At 36.0% G+C, this 15,015-nt stretch overlaps 4 protein-coding genes across 4 annotated transcripts; 1 reads left to right on the forward strand and 3 right to left on the reverse strand.

The window, feature by feature from the left end:
* Positions 1-4,686: 4,686 nt before the first annotated feature.
* On the reverse strand, positions 4,687-5,151 carry LOTGIDRAFT_175564 (hypothetical protein; the record flags this gene model as incomplete). The annotated part of the gene is made up of 1 exon (XM_009057632.1): positions 4,687-5,151. The coding sequence occupies one exon, from the start codon at positions 5,149-5,151 to the stop codon at positions 4,687-4,689; it is 465 nt and encodes a 154-aa protein (XP_009055880.1).
* A 482-nt stretch (positions 5,152-5,633) lies between these two features.
* LOTGIDRAFT_175565 (hypothetical protein) lies at positions 5,634-6,104 on the reverse strand (the record flags this gene model as incomplete). Its single annotated transcript, XM_009057633.1, has 1 exon — positions 5,634-6,104. The coding sequence occupies one exon, from the start codon at positions 6,102-6,104 to the stop codon at positions 5,634-5,636; it is 471 nt and encodes a 156-aa protein (XP_009055881.1).
* A 3,562-nt stretch (positions 6,105-9,666) lies between these two features.
* On the forward strand, positions 9,667-10,080 carry LOTGIDRAFT_175566 (hypothetical protein; the record flags this gene model as incomplete). Its single annotated transcript, XM_009057634.1, has 1 exon — positions 9,667-10,080. The coding sequence occupies one exon, from the start codon at positions 9,667-9,669 to the stop codon at positions 10,078-10,080; it is 414 nt and encodes a 137-aa protein (XP_009055882.1).
* A 483-nt stretch (positions 10,081-10,563) lies between these two features.
* On the reverse strand, positions 10,564-13,486 carry LOTGIDRAFT_175567 (hypothetical protein; the record flags this gene model as incomplete). Its single annotated transcript, XM_009057635.1, has 2 exons — positions 10,564-10,619; positions 12,601-13,486. 2 exons carry the CDS (start codon positions 13,484-13,486, stop codon positions 10,564-10,566), a joined length of 942 nt encoding a protein of 313 aa, XP_009055883.1.
* Positions 13,487-15,015: the final 1,529 nt, after the last annotated feature.

Raw genomic sequence — 15,015 nt, forward strand, 5'->3', positions numbered from 1 at the left:
GTTTTTGCTTGTTTTCATCATTTTGATTAGACTTAAATGTGTTTTTTGCATTGAAGAATTGTTTTCTCTTTGCTTCACAAGACCCATTGAACCAAGGTTTTTTTCTGCGATTGTCTCTGTGCATTTTGAGATTGTTTGTTTGTCACTTGTTTGCTGATATTTGCGGCACTCGCACTGTTTCGGAATATATCACCAATTTTAGAACAAATATTATCAACTGATTCTTGGGTTGAGGTTTCTTTGTTGATCCCCGATAACATTTCGATCACTTTAGTCTTTTGCTGTTATTCCATCAGTAAATGTTTGAACTGAATCTGGATACCATGTTATTTTTGTAACGTGTGTTTGCCATTTGATCCTCTTTCATGAGTGGTTCATAGTTTGCTCCATTTAGTAACATATTTCAAAGTCACTTATATTAGTCAACACTTTAGGGCTGCATGTCACATAATCAACTACAGAACTTCCATTACATGTGAATGCTCCTTTACGTTTGTCTGATCCAAAGCGACCATTAACTATATATATTCCCAAGTTTTTACATAGGCTAATAAACCTTTCTCCATATGGATTTACATTTTTATCTTCGTTAAACCGATGCAAAGGTACATCACAGTTCGAAAATACTGACTCACTTTCAAGTTTGTCCCTCAGAAAGGTATTATCATCATCAATTGTAAGGCAAGATTGTTCCAAAGAGAATGTGTCATTGAGTAATCCAGTTCTTGCCTTAAAGTCTCCAACTAAAATCAATTCTGAATGATTAGAACAATATTCCATATATTCCATATGATCCTCGATCATGTCAAACATTTCCAGCTTGCTATAGTTTGTGTTTATTGGTGGAATATAGGCGACACAAAAAACAAGTTTGTATCCGAGTATCTTCCTATCTAAGGAGAACCAAATCGTAAAATCGTTCCCAGTTTTATAAAATGTAATTTCGTTCTGCAAACGATATTTCGCTAACACTGCTACTCCACCTGATGAGATTTTTGACGTTTTCCTGCTAATTAAGAACGACTTGAACCCCTTTATTTCGATTGAGTCCAAATCACAAGTTTTGATTTCAACCAAGCACACAATATCATAATCCGCAATATAGTCCTCAAAATCACTTGATAAGAGTTTTGATTTCAGTCCACATATGTTCAATGATAGAACTTTCAAGTCATCTTGCTATAAACTATTTTCGTTACTATTTCTTCTTTGATTGGTTGTTATTATTCTACCACTATTAGCAACTCGTAGTGTTGGGTCATTTAAGTGTTCGAATAATTATCCTCGAGTTTGATTCAATCAGCCTTTCAGTTTGTGATTTCGCTCTTGAAATGAACACATCTTTGTATGCAGTGTTAGCCAACTTCCTTTTAGATTGAAGTACTCTATTTCTTTGCTCAGTGTTCGCAAAACTGATTTTTACTATGCCTGGTTTTGTACTAAGTCTTGATTTCAGTCTGATAACTTCAGAGATATTAACATTCATAAAAACTTGCTCACCTAGGGCTTGGATGATACTATTTGCCTTTTCTAAAATGTTCTCAGTTTCTTCAAATTTGACACCAAACAAGACCACACTTAAGTCATTGTATTCAGTCGGTCTACCATGACTAAGCTGATTACTGTTTTTTTCTAAATCCGATATTTTGTCTTATAATGTTCGAACATAATTTATCACTTGATCTATTTTAACTCTCTCTGCAGTTATGTCTATAGTTAATTCATCACCTAACATTTTCACCTTTGAATCAATATGACCAATAAGGGTTTCCATTTATCCATTTTCATTTCTAACACATTACCAATTTTATCTTGGTTAGTTTTGATTTCTGTCACATGATTAATTAATATTTCCATCTGTTTTGTAAGCAGTGCGATTGATGTAGAATCATTACTGTCCCCACAGTCAATAGTTTTATGTGTTTTCTGTTCTGCCTTAGGGGTGTCACCTTGATTGTCCCTTGTTCTTTTTAACGGGGTACCACTAGTTTCAGCCATATTTTCTGAAAGGCTTTCGAACAATAATCCAGCACAGAATGTATGATCCAGATAAGAACACAGTCAGCTTAAAGGAAAAGCGTAATGGTTCACTGAACACCAGAGCTAATTAAACACGTCTTGTCAGTAGGACTGTCACTAACTCTGTCTCTCATGCGGACGTTTATCCTTTTGTTGCACAGGTGTATCTGTGATAGGGTGTATTTTTAAAGAAACTTGGTTGTTTTATTTATTTGTTATCTTCTCTAAATACACCACTACTGTTTTTATAAACACCTATTTACATTACACTGGCCTTATACTATTAACTAATTATTGCCCTCTCTTAGTCTCTTTAACTCAACTGATCTCACTGGACCTTGACACCTTCTGTCATTGGCCAACTGGGTGAGTTTTTAGTGAGTTTCATCACCTGTCCAGTCAGAAACTTTACTTTTACCTAAGTCTTTAAAGAAGAAGGAAGTATATTTCAACCTCCTTGAAATACTGAATATCTACTTCTTCTTTATTCTTTTTCATCACTAGTTATTGTCTTCTAATAACTTCACAGGTATGTGTGTTTTGCTATTTTATTGGGTAATTGTCTTTCTGGGACACTATATTTTGTTTGAGAGGTGTATAAATGTAACCATGGTATTTTAAGCAACAGCAGCCATCTTGAATTTTTATGCTTTGGGATCTTTTGTGTTCAATATATTCATAGTCTTTCATTAGGGTTAAAAATTAAAATTTTCTAAATGTACTTACAATTTAATAAGTTATTTGTATAATTGTATGAAAATCCTTATATATTATAACATTCATAAAAGCAGTAAGCTAAATCATGGAGCTTCTTTACCACGAAGATAACAAATTAGTATTATGTAATTGAAGTGAAAAAAAGATAAAATATGAAGAAATTGAATAGTGATAGTGATAAAAATAATGGTTGTAATTAACACTGGTGATGTGAAAAATTAAAATGAAGAGATTACATGGCAGCATATCATGAATAATATATGATTAATGCTAGTGTGAAATTATAAAATATATATACGTGTTATAGGGTGACCTGGGGTAGTTTAAATAACCAGACAGGGTTCTTTTATAGTTTTATTATAGGTGAAAACAGAAATCAAAAACCCTGCAATACACAAATATCACAATAATATACAATTATAAAATATAACAAATACAAATAAAATACAAATCTTTACAATAAACGAAATTGCCAACTGTATATAATACAAAACCTAATGCATTAATATTTGAAATAAATAATTATGCAACGTGATATACATTTATAATACATAGGTTGTAAATAACTTTTACCCCAAGTGGAGTTTATAGATGAATATAACTATAACACCTTATTATTATAACCACACAACTTATTCCTGAAACAGGACATTAATTCAAATAACTAAAATTAAAACACTTATGTAATTGACTTCTATAAATAGTACTTATCTTACAAATATAAAAATATGGTTACTTTATGAAAACTTACTATAATTACTAATAATATTCTTTAATTTTATACTTAAACTTATAAAACACTTTAACATACCTCTAAACTATATCCAATAGAATCCAGATTACCATATGAAATTCAAACACATCAATTTGGTGAAAGTACAAACTGACTTGACTATACAAAAGCTAGGTAACTAATGATTCTGTATCTAGGTATCCCAATATCCCAAAAGAATGTAACAACAAAGTGATGAAAGATCACTGAACGAGGTTTATAGAATTAAACTTAAGAAGAAATAAGAAGAGAAAATAGAAAGTGAGTATTGTGTGTTGAAATAAGAAGAGAAAATAGAAAGTGAATGTTGTGTATTGAAATAAGAAGAGAAAATAGAAAGTGAGTATTGTGTATTGAAATAAGAAGAGAAAATAGAAAGTGAGTATTGTGTATTGAAATAAGAAAAGAAAATAGAAAGTGAGTATTGTGTATTGAAATAAGAAGAGAAAATAGAAAGTGAATGTTGTGTATTGAAATAAGAAGAGAAAATAGAAAGTGAGTATTGTGTGTTGAAATAAGAAGAGAAAATAGAAAGTGAGTATTGTGTATTGAAATAAGAAGAGAAAATAGAAAGTGAGTATTGTGTATTGAAATAAGAAGAGAAAATAGAAAGTGAGTATTGTGTATTGAAATAAGAAGAGAAAATAGAAAGTGAGTATTGTGTATTGAAATAAGAAGAGAAAATAGAAAGTGAGTATTGTGTATTGAAATAAGGAACACATCCATTTAATAACAAATTTATTAATAGACTAACATACAAAGCAAGGGACACCTGTCAGACAACTCAAGGTACTACACAGTTACACAATATTGCAGGCATATGATATTGGCCTAGATGATATACCATAGTTAGATATCTCACAGTAATAATGTATAGACATAACATCCCTCCTCACTAAACTAAAGGTTATAACATACTAATATCATACTTCAAAGAAAATGTCATGACTAACTAAATATTACATTGTATAACTAATACAATCAATGTCACTTAAATATAACAAGTTCTAGAAAACTTTGAACTCTTTTAAACCAAACAATTTCAATTAAAACCTTTTTACATATTAACTATTAATCTATCAGCTGGTTTTCGAATTCTTTCAGATCTTCGAATAATATTCTGATTTTCATCAAGTGATTTAACAATACTAGGTTTTGAAAAACTTGAAACATTAGAATCAGGAATGTTTTTCAATAGGAACAACATTTTTACTCTGATTAGATGGTTCAACAACTTTAGTTTGATCTAAATCAACATCTGAATTAGGAATAGAGCCAGTTTCATCATCGTCAAATCTTTCCATAAGATGATCAATATGAACTTGACATTCACGATATCCGATTTTAACCAAATATCTGACAGCATTTAAACATTTTACAATTCTACCATAATACCATTTAGGATAATTACTTCTTACATTTAAAATTCTTACTTTCTCACCTTCAACAAATTGTCTAACCTTACGATTAACATTTCTTTTAGCAATTTCATCATTTTGCTTAGACTCTACTCTTTGTTGAATATTCGGCCTTAATAAACTAAATCTTGTTCTAACTTCACAGTTAAGTAATAATTCACTAGGTTTACGATTAATTACAGTATGAGGTGTATTACGATAAGTAAATAAAACGATGCAAGACATTTCTGAACAGACAAATTAGAATTCGAATCTTCAAAATGCTTTTTCAAAGACAGTTTGAACACCACGTCCTGCTGAACCATTTGAACTAGGCTGGTAGGGTGGGGAAAATGTACATTTGATACCATTATTTGACATAAATTTCTTATATATACACATAACTTGAAAATTGGGGACCATTATCACCAACAATTTCAACGTAATCCGAAACGTGCAAACCAATTTCCTAAAAGTAATTCATTTCTTCAATTTCTAACCATTTTGTACTCCACACACCTACCTCCACACCTTCCCTGATGAGCTGCATTACATTTGCGTTGTTTGCTGGAGATGTAAATGAATTAATATCATATGTAATAACACAAATAAAGAAATATTTTTAATAAACATTAAATTATGTACTTACCCATAAGGTTTCTTCTCTCATTGGTCCAATGCTTAAAGAAGGTGAGCTGTGCCTCTGTAAGTAAGTCCGATTTTTGTGGTTATACTATGACATCTCTTAGTTTCTCTGAGCATTCCGGAGAAAGGTCCTCCACACACTGAGGCACCTTGAACAATGCTTTTGGTGTTGATGGGAGTCGCGTCAACTGTGGAGTTGCCAGGTCAGTCTCAATACTTTTTTGAGTCGTGGCCATTGTTTTCGACACTGAACAATCTTCCACCCTTTTTTTTCTGTGAATTTTTCTCCGATGCGGTGAGGGTGATTCGTCTGCCTCACTGCTACTCTCTTCTATAGCAGATTTCTGTACTTTTTCCTTTTCCTCTAACTCCCTTATTCTTTCTTGAAGTCTTTCTACTTCTTTCTCCGCTTTTTTATCCTTCTCTTGTGAGTCTTTTTTCATTTTCTCAATGTCTTTTTTATACTGTTTGAGTTTACTCATAGTAAAATATTTCAGAGCGAAAAATTCTATATTCAAATCCTCTACTAATTCTTCCTCATCTGTTTCCTCCATTCTGGCGCAGAGTGATTCATCCATCCTAAATGTAAAGACAAAACATATTTATATATTAACCAGTGTTGGCATGAACGGAAACCGAATTATAACCTGGGTTAAATCAGATTGAACTTAGGTTGAAACTGGGTTTGCACTATTGTCAACCCAGGTTATACTTTTATAAGACCAGTTTTAAATGGAACTAACCGAACAATTTTTCATACTCACCTTTAACTTTTAATCTTTTTTTCTTTTTAGCAGATGAGCTACTCTATAAAGAAAAGAAAGTAAAATGTGTCATTGGCCTACTACGTGAACTATTATTCAGAGAGTAACGAGAAGAACAGATTTCTGAAGGTAATGAATGAGGAACACTTATTACAGACTACTGCACTCTACAGGAGTAGTCACATACCCAACCTTTGATGTAATCTATCTTATCTCGAACAGTGTATAATTACAAAGAGGTTCGAAATATAAATAAATTAAAACTCTTCTGGCCTTTATAAGATTTTAGTGAAAGAGCTAATATCTAAATCAATGTGGACCGTTGTAAAGTTTAACGTTCGCTTCCTTGTCATCTACCTACCTGTTTCTTGTTTAGTTCTCTGAGTAGTCCCACGTTGTTAACATACCAATGTTAGTTTTTAATTTCTTGTTCGTTTATAGTTTAGCCCTTATTATTCTGTTATGTCATTAACAGGGGCAACACCTCACGTTCCCACTCTGCCATAAAAAGGTTTGCGTACGAAGGGGCGAATCGTTTGCCCATTACTGTCCCTGAAGTTTGTAAATATGTTTTACCATTAAATGTGAAATCGTTTCGACTAAGACAAATCTCTAAAAGCTGTAGAATTACATCGTCGGGTCTGTTTGGATCTGGGTTTCTATTAAAAGCCTTACGAACTGCCGTTAAACCAGTAGTGTTATCGATATTGGTATACATAGAAGAAACGTCGATAGAAATTAAAATAGCATTAGAGGGAACTCGAAGATTTTTTATTTTATTGACAAAATCGGTTGTGTCTTTAAGGTAGGCGCGATGTTGGCATGCTAGAGGTATTAAGAAATGACCAATGTATTCTGACACTGCATATGACTCACTACCACAGTCAGATATAATCGGGCGGCCTTTAGGGATTTTATTCGAGGTAAACCACTCCTTGGTTGGATTCTTATGGATTTTAGGCAAAGTGTACAAATGTCTCTCGCGACAATCAGGTTTGGCAGACAGATAGTCATATTGTTTCTGTTTGAGATAACTAGTTTTGACTAAATCAGCAAGAATATTGTTAATCATGTTAGCGGTTTCTTTGATAATTGGTTTCGGTAAAATGGCATAATGTTTAGGATTATTCAGTTGATTCTCTGCTTCTGAAACGTAATCCTCCCTATTCAGAATGACACAACATGAACCTTTGTCACTCTTTTTAATAGGGTGTGAGAATTTTGCGGCTCAAGTTAACTACAGTTTGGCCTAGCGGTGGACTCTCAGTATTTTTATCCCCAGTAATTAGTTTAAAGACTTACTCGATGCTTGAAGCTGGTGTATCCAAAACAAATAGATGCGGTTTGCTGTTTCTGGAGACCAATGAAGATTATCAACTGGTTCGAATTCTTCTTCGTAGGGTGGTAAGATTGTTGCGCTGTTGATACTGGACTCCATCATCATGTTGTTAAGAGTGCTGAGGTTCTGTTGTGCTTTCTTCGAGATTTTATTTGAAATGGGTATACATGTGAAGAGGATCTTGGAGTTTGGGAAGGTTTTGTTGGCTGTGGCGATTAATTTCTGGGCTTGGTTAAAGGAGGTCTTTGGTAGCTGATTACGGTTGTTGAGGCCTACATGAAGAATAATGGTAGTAGGTTTGGGATCATGGTCGTATGATTCCAGGATTGACTGTATGTGATGGATTTGGGCACCGGGGTAAGAATGTATTTCGGTGTCTGAACTGGTTTTGGTAATTCGATTCAGGTTAGATGATCCAATTATTAAGGTAGATTTCTTTAGAGCAGGTAGCTTCCATAATGATTTGTCCTTGGTTTAGTGATAATACGATTTGGTAGCGGATATAATGGTCGTCGACGGTGTGATTGGTACTGGTTTGGTAGTTGTTAGAATTGTAGCATTTGGAACGGACTGGGATCTGGTTCGAGGGGGGGAAGGTCTGGATACACGTCTCGACGTGGATGGAGACTGAGGGGTAGTTTGCTGGTCCAAAAACGAACAGAAGAAGAAAGGTTGGCGGATCCTGGATCACGTGGTTAAGATTCAGATGGTGTGGAAGGGGAAGGTTTTTGTTTCGTTGATTGTTTGGTAGAATTTGGTGATTACAGCTTGAGTGAGACGTTTCCCATAGGAGCGACGGGCCCAGGACAGGGCATGAGAAACGGCGATTGGTAGGTGGTAGAGGTCGATGGAAGACAGGGCCGACGGCAGGTGATGATAAAGACTTGGTACGAATGGTGGTCAGCTTCTCTTGAAGTGTGGTTTGGTAATGGTCGATCAGGACCTGCGTAACCTTACAGAGCCATGTCCGATTGAGGGATCTAATATTCGCGTCGACAGCTGATGTTTTCATTGCTGGACGGATAAAACTATCCAACTCAGAGACTTTGCGTTTGAAGGTAAACGCCGGTTGGCCTTGCTGTTGAAGGGTAAGGATTGCCAAATGATGGAGGCACTGCAAAACTTGGAAGAACACCTTCACAAAGGGTTCTTCCTCCTTTTGAGTGGGGACTGGTTGGCGTCGGTGGGCTGGTAGTCGTTTCTGTTGTTGGTCAGGTCGATGGCTATCTCTTGATTGGTAGGCTGTGTTGTAGGTAGGTCGGCGATGGGGTGGGATATAGCTGGATGGGTCGGTTGGTGGTCGGCGATTGGTAGGTGGTAGAGGTCGATGGAAGACAGGGCCGTTGTAGGGTACGTGATATTGGTTTGGTTGACGATTAGTGTTTCTATGTCTGGCTTCTTGCCAGTGGTTGTTGTAGTTGGGGAGCATAATGAAAATAACTTGAGGTTAGAAGGGAATGTACAGCGGATGTAACAGGAGGAAACTGTATATGCTAGCGTGAAAATGTTGGGATCAAATTATGCAAATAAGTCAAACTGGGTTTGGGGATATATAAAGTAAGATGGAAGTTTTGATGAAAAAATGCAAAAATATATATTTAGGTGATAAATAACGCTAACAATGATGTCAAAAATCATTTGTTGATTACGTTTTGTAACAAATAATATATTGTGTACGGTATATTCACTTTGCGCATGTGCAATGAAAAAACGTGTTTTAAGCCAAAACAAGCCAAAAATTTTGCTGCCGAAAATTACACAAATTTTGAAATAAAAGTCACAGTCAGGATTGAATTATGTTTTTACTATAGTCATTGTATGAACAATTCTTACATTATTAAACATTTCCTAAAGTGAAACTTATTTTATCATCAAATAACTGTGAATCGGTGAAGTGCAACGATTTGCCATATTTATTTGCCAGTGCCAGTGCCACGTTTTAAGCCGCCAACGTTTATTAAGCCGCCAGTAAGCCCAACCAAACCAATTTCAAAATTTTGTATAGTCATTATTATGGAAGACGCCAAGAAACGTCGAGCCAAACGTTTGTTTACCTTTGCTGTGAAATCTGCCGAATCTCTGGTGAAATCTACAAGTATGCCGACTATAGAACAACTTGACAAAGCTTATGATAACCTTGAAGATATCTATGATGCCCTAGTTACTACAAATGAAGGTGTTTTATCAAATTTGCCAGATGATATCTCAGACACTGATCTGAATGACACTTTTAACTATTTACAAGAAGTAGAATTACTTAGAATAGAATTAACTGCTTGTATCCAACAAATCAAAAGTGATGTACAAAGAAAACAGAGAACAGACAGTCATGTTCCATCTGATACCTCTAGGCCTGTAGTAGTGAAATCTCAACTAGAAAGAGAAACATCAGAGAATATCCAGGGTGGAAAATCAGTTTCCTTTTAACTATGAACAAGTATTCTCAAGACAAAGACGAACAGTTACAACGCCTGAAAGATGCAGTTTTATCCCCTGCTAGAAAAGACATTATACATTGTTTAACTGTTGACTCTGCCATTGAAATTTTAGATCAAGATTATGGAAATTCTGATGAACTTATGTCTATATTGTTAAAAGATATTAAGAGCTATAAACCTGTTAAAAGTGAAAACTCCCATAGTTTAAAAATGTTTGAACTAAGATGTTTTATAGTAAGAATGACAGATTTAGGTAAAACTCATGACCTTAAATCAGATTATATTATTGCAGATTTTTTGGAAAAATTACCCCAGAAGATCAATATAAATATAAATCTTTATGTTTTGATAAACATATACCTTAGTCACTTGAATCTTTGGTGTCATGGCTTGGAGATTAGGGTTAGGTTTCGGGGAAGGGAGGGTTTGATTCTCCCAAATGTACAGGCCTAGGGTGGAGCAGACACTTTATTTAGAAATTAGGATTAAGGGTCTTGATTTTGGGTTTTCTTCTGTTCTTATTCTGACCTGAAATTAGAAAAAATAACTCGCCCGATGGGCGAGAAGTATAGTATCTGTTATGTACTGATTGTTTCTAGTTTACTATGAACAATATTATCATTTAAGTTCTTATTTTTTGAATATGCAACTATCATTTTCTGCTTATAGACATGGGGGAATTTCTCTTGAAGGCTCTTATAGTGGGCATGAACTATTTTGCTTGCTCGATTGCTGGTTGTATTAAACGGGACAACAAAGGGTGCTATGCCTACATTATGATGAATATTTAGTCCTATAGGTCTTGCTGTATTCAATGTCTCAATCCAATGGGCCTCCCTAGATTGCCGGAATTTGGTAGTTTCATCTTCGGGCAAGTCAATTTCTATACGCTCAATTGGGATTAGGGTGAGATCGTCTATTGAATGGTCGTCGAGGTTGAAATGATTAGAAACAGGCTTGTCTTTCTTTAATTTGATGTCTGACCTATGCGCATTAAAGCGAGTTCGTAAATTATTCTTAGTTTCTCCTACATATTGTTTGGGGCATTTCTTGCATGAAATTAAATATATTACATTCGAATGTTCACATGTTAGATGTTCCTGGATCGGGTACCTTTTATTCGTAGAGTTGCTTACAAAATAATGAGTTTCTGATATGAAGGGACATGTTTTGCATCTACTAGACAAACATGGAGCACTTCTTAAACCTGGAGGTACTTCGGCATAAAGTCTGTTTTTAGCTGCTATCTGTGCTAAGGTGGAATTTTTTATGTTTCGTAAAAATCGTTTAGAGTACCCACGCTCTTTCAGTTTTGAGAAAACAATCGTACAGGCTTGGTTGAAATCAGAAGATCTTGTACAAATTCGATGAAATCGTAAAACTTGTGACTTAATTATACCAGAAAAGGTATGTTTTGGGTGAAAGGAGCTCTTGTGCAAGAGTTGATGAGTATCAGTTTCTTTGAAATACACTTTAATATCCAGTTTATTTGTTTCTGCTATGGAATCTCCCTTAAAGACTGTGGTATCGAGAAAGTCTATGCTTTTGTCACTCACGTTTGCGGTTAGTTTGATAGAAGGATGGTGGTTGTTGAGAATTTCAAAAAATTCCCAAAACTGTTCGATAGAATAAGTCCAAACCATAAAAATGTCATCCAAAAAGCGTCCGTAAAAAAGTGGGTCAAATAGGCGCGATGTTGACATGCTAGAGGTAGTAAGAAATGATCAATGTATTCTGACACTGCATATGACTCACTACCACAGTCAGATATAATCGGGCGGCCTTTAGGGATTTTATTCGAGATAAACCACTCCTTGGTTGGATTCTTATGGATTTTAGGCAAAGTGTACAAATGTCTCTCGCGACAATCAGGTTTGGCAGACAGTCATATTGTTTCTGTTTGAGATAACTAGTTTTGACTAAATCGGCAAGAATATTGTTAATCATGTTAGCAGTTTCTTTGAAAATTGGTTTCGGTAAAATGGCATAATGTTTAGGATTATTCAGTTGATTCTCTGCTTCTGAAACGTAATCCTCCCTATTCAGAATGACACAACATGACCCTTTGTCACTCTTTTTAATAACAATGCTATCGTCTTTCTTAAGTAAGTTTAACGCTTCACGTTCCACTCGTGTGAGATTAGGCTTTTCGTGTGTTATGGAAAGGTTCACTGTTTGGCTATTCATACTCGCAAATGCTTTCAATATTTCAGGATGGATGCCGGCCTGAGGGGGTGTCCACGTGGATTTAGGAAAAAACATTGTTCTAGCACCACGTGGGGGGTGGTTTCGAAAAAAATATGTGCAGCTAAGATTTCGTTGAAATTGTTCAATGGATGGTCGGAGATAATTCAAGTTAGCTATCTTTGGTGTGGGAATAAATTTAAGTCCACGGTCTAAGATTGAATGCTGAAGGGGTGTGAGAATTTTGCGGCTCAAGTTAACTACAGTTTGGCCTAGCAGTGGCCTTTCAGTATTTTTATCCCCAGTAATTAGTTTAAAGACTTACTCGATGCTTGAAGCTGGTGTATCCAAAACAAATAGATGCTGTTTGCTGTTTCTGGAGACCAATGAAGATTATCAACTGGTTCGAATTCTTCTTTGTAGGGTGGTAAGATTGTTGCGCTGTTGATACTGGACTCCATCATCATGTTGTTGAGAGTGCTGAGGTTCTGTTGTGCTTTCTTCCATGATGATTTGTCCTTGGTTTGGTGATAATACGGTTTGGTAGCGGATATAATGGTTGTCGACGGTGTGATTGGTACTGGTTTGGTAGTTGTTAGAATTGTAGCATTGGGAACGGACTGGGATCTGGTTCGAGGGGGGGAAGGTCTGGATACACGTCTCGACTTGGATGGAGACTGAGGGGTGGTTTGCTGGTCCAAAAACGCACAGAAGGAAGAAAGGTTGGCGGATCCTGGATCACGTAGTGAAGATTCAGATGGTGTGGAAGGGAAAGACGAGTCTGAAAGTGAAAAGAGAAGGGGAGTGCCCTCTCTACGAGAGCGTTTTCCTATGTCTGCTGGACTAGGAGTAGGTGAACTTCGGGCTCGTTTAGGGGTTTGGTTCGGCAGCGTGGTGGCTCTAGATGGTGCAGGTGTAGTGTCCATTTCAGTTGGTAGAGATATAGTTACTCTGGTTTTTGTTTCGTTGATTGTTTGGTAGAATTTGGAGATTACAGCTTGAGTGAGACGTTTCCCATAGGAGCGACGGGCCAAGGACAGGGCATGAGAAACGAAGCGGTCGACGGCAGGTGATGATAAAGACTTGGTACGAATGGTGGTCAGCTTCTCTTGAAGTGTGGTTTGGTAATGGTCGATCAGGACCTGCGTAACCTTACAGAGCCATGTCCGATTGAGGGATCTAATATTCGCGTCGACAGCTGATGTTTTCATTGCTGGACGGATAAAACTATCCAACTCAGAGACTTTGCGTTTGAAGGTAAACGCTGGTTGGCCTTGCTGTTGAAGGGTAAGGATTGCCAAATGATGGAGGCACTGCAAAACTTGGAAGAACACCTTCACAAAGGGTTCTTCCTCCTTATGAGTGGGGACTGGTTGGCGTCGGTGGGCTGGTAGTCGTTTCTATTGTTGGTCAGGTCGATGGTTACCTCTTGATTGGTAGGCTGTGTTGTAGGTAGGTCGGCGATGGGGTGGGATATAGCTGGATGGGTTGGTTGGTGGTCGGTGATTGGTAGGTGGTAGAGGTCGATGGAAGACAGGGCCGTTGTAGGGTACGTGATATTGGTTTGGTTGACGATTAGTGTTTCTATGTCTGGCTTCTTGCCAGTGGTTGTTGTAGTGTAGCATAATGAAAATAACTTGGGGTTAGAAGGGAATGTACAGCGGATGTAACAGGAGGAAATTGTATATGCTAGCTTGAAAATGTTAGGATCAAATTATGCAATTAAGTAAAACTGGGTTTGGGGATATATAAAGCAAGATGAAAAATGCAAAAATATATATTTAGGTGATAAATAACGCTAACAATGATGTGAAAAATTATAACAAGTAAAACAAAAACTTACGCAATTGACAGGGTTAGGGTTAGGTTTTAGGTTTGGGTTTTGGTTTGGTTTTTGGTTTGGTTTTTGGTTTGGTTAAGGTTAGGTTTTTAAGGTTTTTAAGGTTTAGGTTAGAACCAATGATCAATTGAGGATTATAGGAATATTGGATTAGATTTTGATTATATCTGAGTAATAATTCAGGAGGATTAGATTATCTCAGAGTACAATTTACATAAATGAAAAACATAAATAATCAGAAATCAAGAATACAAAAATATAAAAAAAATATATAAACATGAGAAATATTTGATAAAATAAGCGGGATTAGTGAATTGTAATTTGATTAGAACTAACGTTGAATTTTGATTATACCCGAGTAGTAATTTAAATGGATGGATTATCTCGGAGTATAATTTACATGGAAGAAAAACATAAATAATGGCAATTGAATTTACTTGGTTAGATTAAAAGATTAATGCAAATTTTTTTGAAGAAAGTTTGTTATATGTTAGGGTTAGGGTTAGGGTTAGGGTTAGGGTTAGGGTTAGGTTTAAGGGTTAAGGTTAGGTTTAGGTTTAGGGTTAGGTTTAGGTTTAGGGTTAGGGTTAGGGTTAGGGTTAGGTTTTAAGGTTTTAGGTTTAGGTTTTAAGGTTAGGTTAGGTTAGGTTTAAGGTTTAAGGTTTGAGGGGTTTAGGTTTAGGGTTAGGGTTAGGTTTTTTAGGGTTAGGGTTAGGGTTAGGGTTAGGGTTAGGGTTAGGGTTAGGGTTAGGGTTAGGGTTAGGTTAGGGTTAGGGTTAGGGTTAGGGTTAGGGTTAGGGTTAGGGTTAGGGTTAGGGTTAGGGTTAGGGTTAGGGTTAGGGTTAGGGTTAGGGTTAGGGTTAGGGTTAGGGTTAGGGTTACGGGTTAGCGTTAGGGTTA

Source organism: Lottia gigantea (assembly GCF_000327385.1).
Source record: "Lottia gigantea unplaced genomic scaffold LOTGIsca_306, whole genome shotgun sequence".
Classification (NCBI taxonomy): Eukaryota; Metazoa; Mollusca; class Gastropoda; family Lottiidae; genus Lottia; species Lottia gigantea.